This window comes from Bison bison, unplaced genomic scaffold, assembly GCF_000754665.1.
Source record: "Bison bison bison isolate TAMUID 2011002044 unplaced genomic scaffold, Bison_UMD1.0 scf7180017864221, whole genome shotgun sequence".
NCBI classification, from domain to species: Eukaryota; Metazoa; Chordata; class Mammalia; order Artiodactyla; family Bovidae; genus Bison; species Bison bison.
In genome coordinates this window covers 1846811-1854523 of record NW_011494793.1, presented here as the reverse complement: position 1 = coordinate 1854523, position 7713 = coordinate 1846811, and the positions used below count along the sequence as shown (strand labels likewise).

The 7713-nt window shown below is 53.9% G+C and overlaps 1 protein-coding gene across 4 annotated transcripts in view; it reads left to right on the top strand.

Moving 5' to 3' along the window:
- The window catches only part of JAK3 (Janus kinase 3), a 17445-nt gene that overhangs the window by 6455 nt on the left and 3277 nt on the right, over positions 1–7713 (top strand). For all 4 annotated transcript variants that reach the window (XM_010845649.1, XM_010845650.1, XM_010845647.1 and 1 more), the window contains 13 exons: positions 301–412; positions 624–810; positions 1624–1751; positions 1982–2113; positions 2843–2927; positions 3722–3849; positions 4538–4670; positions 4754–4905; positions 5046–5196; positions 5821–5960; positions 6032–6221; positions 6822–6946; positions 7476–7648. In XM_010845649.1, the coding sequence (XP_010843951.1) occupies positions 301–412; positions 624–810; positions 1624–1751; positions 1982–2113; positions 2843–2927; positions 3722–3849; positions 4538–4670; positions 4754–4905; positions 5046–5196; positions 5821–5960; positions 6032–6221; positions 6822–6946; positions 7476–7648 (1836 nt within the window). The remainder of the gene's footprint in view (positions 1–300; positions 413–623; positions 811–1623; positions 1752–1981; positions 2114–2842; positions 2928–3721; positions 3850–4537; positions 4671–4753; positions 4906–5045; positions 5197–5820; positions 5961–6031; positions 6222–6821; positions 6947–7475; positions 7649–7713) is intronic.

Sequence of the window (7713 nt, the reverse complement as noted above, 5' to 3'; positions counted from 1 at the left end):
TGCAGTTTCACTTCAGCCGCTTCCCTCCTGTTGGCTCCTTGAGGCCCCAGAGCCATTTCCTGGGGCTGCTCGAGGTGCCCAGGTGTGGAGTTTCACCTGCGGTTTCCTCTTTAATCCCCTAGGCAGAAGCCCAGCTTTCGGTTCATTTTACAAATGGGAGGGAGTGAGGGAATGTTACCTGGTGAGGTTCCCAGGGCTTCAGAGAAACCAAGATTAGAGCTCAGGTTTAGTTTGGTTTCTCTGCCTCCATCTGTTTCTTACCATCTTCGACTCTCAGTTCTCTTCCACCTTTCCCCACAGCCTGGATTTTGCCATCAACAAACTCAAGACTGGGGGCTCACTTCCCGGCTCCTACGTCCTCCGCCGCAGTCCCCAGGATTTCGACAGCTACCTCCTAACTGTTTGTGTCCTGGTCAGTCTACCTCCAGGGGCCAGGAGGGCAAGGAGGGCTTCCTGGAGGAGATGATATTTGAGCTGAGAACTGAAATATGAGTCAGCATGGCTTCCTGAAGAAGGGGAGGGAAAAGGCATTCCCAGTGGAGGGAATAGAATATGCAAAAACTTGGAGATTTGAGGAGAAGAGTGCCTCCCACTTCCACTCAGAAACCACTCACTCTTTGCAGACCCCCCTGGGGCCGGATTATAAGGGCTGCCTCATCCGGTGCGACCCCACAGGAACCTTCTCCCTGGCTGGCCTTGGCCGTTCCCACAGCAGTCTTCGAGAGCTCCTGGCAGCCTGTTGGAATGGTGGGTTGCACGTGGATGGGGTTGAGCTGTACCTCACCTTCTGCTGCAACCCCAGACCTAAAGGTGAGCCTGCTTTCTCCCCCAAGCTGAATAGGCAATCTGGGACCCTGCCTTTCTGTATCTGTTCCAGCTCTTGAGTGGCAAGTGACAAAGACTGCTGGTCAAAGTAGTCTAGGAGGGAAAAAAGGTGATCTAGGGCTTGTGGGATACAGGCTGCTTCCAGGGATGGCTGAATCCAGGCACAGCTGGATCTGAGTGATGTTACTAGCACTTAGCCTCTGTTCATCTCTTGCCTCTTGCTCTGGGTGAATTTTGCTCTCAGACAGACCCCTGGGATGGGACAGCTTTGAGGTGTGAGTTCTCCAGATTTTCCCAGAATCCCTAGTAGGACTTGAGACCAGGCTGCCCACAGCATCACCTGCTCATTTGTACCACTTGCAGGTTTCCTTCCATCTTGTTCTCACTCTCCCTCCCCTCACTGGGACTTCCTGGAGTTTCCTTTCAAATAAGCCGTGTGCCCTGGAACCCTCATCTTAGTCCTGGCTTCTGCAGAAGACCCCACGCTGAGACAGTTTAGCATTTGTCACTCACTTGTGGCTCTTTGTGACTCGGTCTGGCTCTTAGTGACTCCGAGGACTGTAGCCCACCAGGCTCCCCTGTCCACTCTCCAGGCAAGAATACCGGAATGGGTTGCCATTCCCTTCTCCAGGGGATCTTTCTGACCCAGAGATCAAACCCAGATCTCCCTCACTGCAGGCAGATTCTTTATCATCTGAGCCACCAAGGATGTCCCCACACTGAGACAGGGAGTGACCAATCCTTTGAGGACCTTTCACCTTTGACCTCTAGTTTTCTTCCTCCTTCCACTTCCCGTAGAAAAGTCCAATCTGATTGTGGTCCGGAGAGGCTGCAACCCACCCACATCATCCCCTGTTCAGCCCCAATTCCAGTGCCAGCTGAGTCAGATGACGTTTCACAAGATCCCTGCTGACAGCCTGCAGTGGGTAAGGGGCCCCAGGAAATGGGGGAAACATACTTCAGGTGGGATCCAGAGACCAGGTCTGCATCCATCTCTGCTGTGTAGCCTCAGTCGTGTGATATAACCTCTTTGTGTCTCTGTTTCATCATCTGTAAAATTGATCCATTACCTGTGCCTTGCTTGGGCCAGGGCTAAGGGACAGGGTCCCATGGGAGCCCTGTTACTGGCCTTTCATGTTGCCTCCTCACTCTCCAGCATGAGAACCTAGGTCACGGGTCCTTCACCAAGATTTATCGGGGCTGTCACCATGAGATTGTGGATGGGGAGGCCCGAGAGACAGAGGTACTGCTCAAAGTGATGGATGCCAAGCACAAGAATTGCATGGAGGTGAGCAGGGTTGGACCAAACCTTCTGGGTTAGGGCCTAGCTGGAGAGGGGGTTTTGGATTCATAGAAATTTAAAAACACACAGGGTCGGACTTCCCTGGTGGTCCAGTGGTTAAAACTTCATGCTCCCACAGCAGCAGGTGCAGGTTCGATCTCTGGTTGGGGAAGATCCTGCATGCTGCAGTGCAGCCAAAAAAAAAAAAACAAAACAGAAAAGAAACCCAAAACCAAAACAAAGAGAATACACACAAGGTCTTAAAATAACAGAAATGTAGCCTCAGCGTCTCCATGAAATATAGAAGGGTGGGGAATTCAGATGCAAACAGGCAGAGTATACCAGACAGAGGGAACAGCCAGTGCAAAGGTCCTGAGGCAGGGCCAAGTCTGGCATGTTTAAGGAATAGCAAGGAGAACAGTGGGTCAGAGAGGAATGAGCAAAGGAGAAGAGAGGAACGATGCAGACGGAGGCATCTTCAGGGGCTGGGCAACACAGAGGAAGGTTTGAGCCAAAAGGTGAGTGACTCAAGGTAGACTACAGTGGGGACCTCCTGCCTCCATCAAAAAAATCACGACACAGAGTGCTGTGTGCATTAATGGTAGACTCCAAGGCCAAAGGAAGCTGGCGGCCAGGTCTCCTGAGGCAAGTTTGTGAGCAGCAAGTTTGGGGTTCATTGATCTGACCCAGGAGTGGAAGAAATCCATACATGTTCTCTCCATTCTCCCCCCTCAGTCATTCCTGGAAGCAGCGAGCCTGATGAGCCAAGTGTCATACCAGCATCTCGTATTGCTCCACGGCGTGTGCATGGCTGGAGACAGTGAGAGACACTCCCCATCTCTGCCCTGCCTCACTGGGCCCACCTACAGCAGCAATAGCAGTACACAATCAGAGCCTGCCCTGGCTGGGGCTCCATTCCACCAGGGTCTATCATCTTGTACTCATGTACCTCCATCATCACTCTTTGAATAAGCAGCTCCTGGCTCCCCCCAGTACTTAAGCCCCCAGAACTATCTCAAGTCAGGCAGACCTGGGTTCTGATCTATTGTGTACCATCTCTACAGCTTTGCAAGGTCCATGCTCCCTCTCCAAGCCTTGTTTCCATCAGTTCAGCTCAGCAGCTGTTTATTGGGAGCCCAACATGTGCCAGGAGCTGGGTGCATAGCATAGAACATGACAGGCTGAGCAGGATGATAAATGATTGGGTGTGGCAGGGCAGCACAGGTCATTGTGGGTGATCAGAGGCTGCTAACCCACTTAGAGGTCAAGCAGTGATTCTGAGTAGGTAAGGATACATTCTAAGCTGGAAAGGCAAGAATAAATAGACATTAGGGAAGTGAGAGAAGAGGGGTGTTCCAGTCAGAAACACAGAACTTGCAAAGGGTTGGGAGTGAGTCATGGAGAGAGTGCAACACCTTCTAGGCATTACAGGCAAATGGTTCTGAGATGGGAAGTAGGGAAGCAGAGAGGTGAATAGGGTAAGGATGGAGGAATAGGGGAGGGAAAAGTCAGAGCTGAGAGTTCAAGCGAGCCTTGAAGGTGGGGTTGGGGGCAGAGCCTGTTGAATACAATACAGTCCTACCTCCCAACCCTGCCCCTTCCTACTTCCATCAGGTATCATGGTTCAGGAATTTGTACGCCTGGGAGCACTGGACACATATCTACGCAAGTGTGGCCACCTAGTGCCAGCCAGCTGGAAGCTACAGGTGATCAAACAGCTGGCCTATGCCCTCAACTATCTGGTGAGTGCTCCTCTGCCTGCTCCATCCTCCATTCACAGAGTGGACGGGGCTTTGAGAGTGGGCTCTGTCGTATGGATAGGAGTTTGGCAAGGGTGGAGGGCAAGTGGAGGGCATTTGAGACTGAGGGAACAGCATACATACAGGCTCAGAGGTGTAAGAGCAGAAGGAGACAGCTGACCATTCATGGAAGTTGAGGGGACTGGCCAGCTTCCCCAGAAGAAAGAACATTAAAGTTGGGGCCTTGGAGACTGAGTAGAAGTTCATTAAGGAAAAAAAGGAAGGAGGGCATGTCAGGCTGAGAGAAAAGCCTGGGCAAAGGCTTCAGCTTAGATGTGTTGCTTGTCCAGGAGTGTATCAGGTCTGTTCACCTGGCGGGAGACCATGTGGAGATGTGGGAGAGAGAAGCCCATGGGAAGAGTGACCAAGAGTTGGATTTCGAAGGGCCTTGAGTGCCAGTCTGAGGACCTTTGACTTTATCCTGAAGGGAGTAAGGAGCCATGGGATGAAGGAGCATTGTTTAAGAAGAGGAGGGACACAGGAGGTATATTGCCAGTAGTGTAGGAAAGATGTTGAAGTATGGTCTGAGCAGTACCAGGTGGGCTTTGAAGGATGTGTAGGAGTTCGCCAACCAGCATATTCATTCATCTCCCCCCCACCCCCGGCATTTCCCTGTGCTTGGTCCACTTAGGAAGACAAAGGTCTCCCTCATGGCAATGTCTCAGCCCGGAAGGTGCTCTTGGCTCGTGAGGGGACTGATGGGAACCTGCCTTTCATCAAGCTGAGTGACCCGGGTGTCAGCCCCACTGTGCTAAGCCTGGAGAGTAAGTGCTGAGGGGTGAAGGAGGGAGGGACCTAGTGGGGCAAGAAAGCGGATCCCTGATCCCATCCTTGCTTCCTGCACCAGTGCTCACTGACAGGATCCCCTGGGTGGCCCCTGAATGTCTCCAGGAGGCCCGAACACTTGGCTTGGAAGCTGACAAGTGGGGCTTTGGAGCCACAGTCTGGGAGGTGTTCAGTGGTGTCACAGTGCCCATCAGCACCCTGGAGCCTGCCAAGGTCAGAGCGCCAGCATTGGCTTCTAGAGCTCTCATTTGACCGAAGGGTAGAATGAAGTCCAGCTTGGGGAGGATGGGTGGGTCTAGGGGGTACCTCTGAGGGTTCAACTGGGGGTAACCAGCCCTTCATCCTGCCTTTAGAAGCTCCAGTTTTACCAGGAACGGCAGCAGTTGCCTGCCCCTAAGTGGATGGAGCTGGCCCTGCTGATCCAACAGTGCATGGCCTATGAGCCAGGCCAGAGGCCCTCTTTCCGTGCTGTCATCCGTGACCTGAACAGCCTCATCACTTCAGGTGCCCACTTGAGCCAGGCAGGGTGGGCAGGGCTGGGATGTCATATTGGACCCAGTAGAAGAGTGAGATTTGTATGTGGAGCCTGCCCTGCATGCCAGGCAAGGTTGGAATGGTTGATGACTGTAACAGTCAGTATGAACTTCAACAGCTATTGTAACAAACAAGCCCCTCAGTTCAAAGCCACATTCAATGAATGTTTGGCTCTCATTCAGTGAGGGTGTCCAAGTCAGCAAGAAACTCTCCCTTTGTGGTTCCACCCATCCTATGGCCTTAGGCCCCTATTGGATCCTCTGCAAACAGGAGAGAGAGTATCGAGGGTCCCACGCTAGGTTTTCATGGGCCAGGTCTAAAGGAGCTTCCAGTACATCTCTCTCCCCTGTCACCCCATGGCAGTGAAGTCTGGGAAATGCCTTTCTGTCTGTGTGCAGCATGTGCACTGCATAAGAGGGCTGCCTTTGCCAAGAGGCACCTTTTCCCAGCCCTACAAAGTACCTCTTGGCTTGCAGTGGCCCTGCCATAATGCACAGAGAGGGTAAGCATAAGATGGAGGTCACACAGCAAGTTAGCTTAGGAGTGGGGGCCCAGGGCCCAATACACTCCTCACTCACTGCCTGTGCCCCCCAGATTATGAGCTCCTCTCAGACCCCACACCTGGCACCCTGGCGCCCCGTGATGGGCTCTGGAATGGTACCCAGCTCTACGCCTGCCAGGACCCTACCATCTTTGAAGAGAGACACCTCAAATACATCTCACAGCTGGGCAAGGTGAGGTGGGTTAGGCTGGGGTGGGTGGGGGAGCACTCATGCATGTGAACACCAGCCCCATTGTCCCCCAGGGCAACTTTGGCAGCGTGGAACTGTGCCGCTACGACCCGCTGGGCGACAACACAGGGGCCCTGGTGGCCGTGAAGCAGTTGCAGCATAGTGGGCCAGAACAGCAGAGGGACTTCCAGCGGGAGATCCAGATCCTCAAAGCCCTCCACAGTGACTTCATTGTCAAGTACCGGGGTGTCAGCTATGGCCCAGGTGAACCGCTCTTCAAATTACACACCCTCATCCTTCTGCACGACCATTGTAGGTGGTCTGAGAACACCAGCAGCAGGGGCGCTACTGACTGATCTTGTTTATCCAGATCTGCCTTGTTGTTTAGTCACTCAGTCCTGTCCCACTCATTTGTGACCTCCCTCCTGGATTGTAGCCCACCAGGCTCCTCTGTCCGTGGGACTCTCCAGGCAAGAATGCCCGAGTGGGTTGCCATTTCCTACTCCAGGGGATCTTCCCCATTCAGGGATCAAACCGGTATCTCCTGCAAGTCTCCTGCATTGCAGGCTGATTCTTTACTGCGGAGCCACTGGAGAAGCCTAAGACTACCTTCTCATCGTCAGCTTTCCCACCTGAAAAAAACGGGTCGTTATGAAGTTAAAAAGAATTAATGTATATTATAGAAAGTACTCAAATAGATTAGCGATACGTGTCACTGTGGCCGTTCCCATTTTATAGAAAGAAATATTGAGGCCCAGAGGGGACACAAGGTCCCACTCTGATCGGGGAAGAAGAATGGGAAAGGGAAGGAGAGGAAGTTAGGCCCTGTGGTGACTCCTCCCTGCCTCCCCCCACCACCCCTAGGCCGCCAGAGCCTGCGGTTGGTCATGGAGTATCTGCCCAGTGGCTGCCTGCGCGACTTCCTGCAGCGGCACCGCGCCCGCCTCGACGCTGGCCGCCTGCTCCTCTACGCCTCACAGATCTGCAAGGTGCGGGGCGGAGGAGAGCGGGACGACCATGGACCTGCCGCGTCCACAAAGCTGGCTTGATGGGCGGGGTCTGCATGGATTCGCCAGGAAGGCTGAGGGTTGAAGTTTGGGGTCCAGGTTAGGTTGGAAATGCGGTTGAGTTAGGGCTAAGGTCGGGGACTTCTCTTGTGGCTCAAACGGTAAAGAATCTGCCTGCAGTGCAGGAGACCTGGGTTCCATCCCTGGGTCGGGAAGATCCCCTGGAGGAGGGCATGGCCACCCACTCCAGTATTCTTGCCTGGAGAATCCCATGGAAAGAGGAGCCTGGTGGGCTACAGTCCATGGGGTCGCAAAGAGTCGGACACGACTGAGCGGCTAACTAACACTTCTAGTAGGTCCAAAACAATAAGAAGGTGAGGACTGGAGTGCAAGATGGGTCAGCGGTAGGGTTAGGCCTGGGATCTGGGTTGGGGCTGCTGCTGGATTCCAAGTCAGACTTGGGGCCCCTGCGGAGTCATCCTGAGGGTCCACACCCCACGCCCGCCCGTAGGGCATGGAGTACCTGGGCTCCTGCCGCTGCCTGCACCGCGACCTGGCAGCCCGGAACATCCTGGTGGAAAGCGAGACGCACGTCAAGATCGCCGACTTCGGCCTCGCCAAGCTGCTGCCTCTCGACAAAGAGTACTACGTGGTCCGCGAGCCAGGCCAGAGCCCCATCTTCTGGTAGGGACCTCCTCCCAGCCCCACCCTTCCTCCGTACTACCCAGGCAGCAGATCGGAAGAGCGTC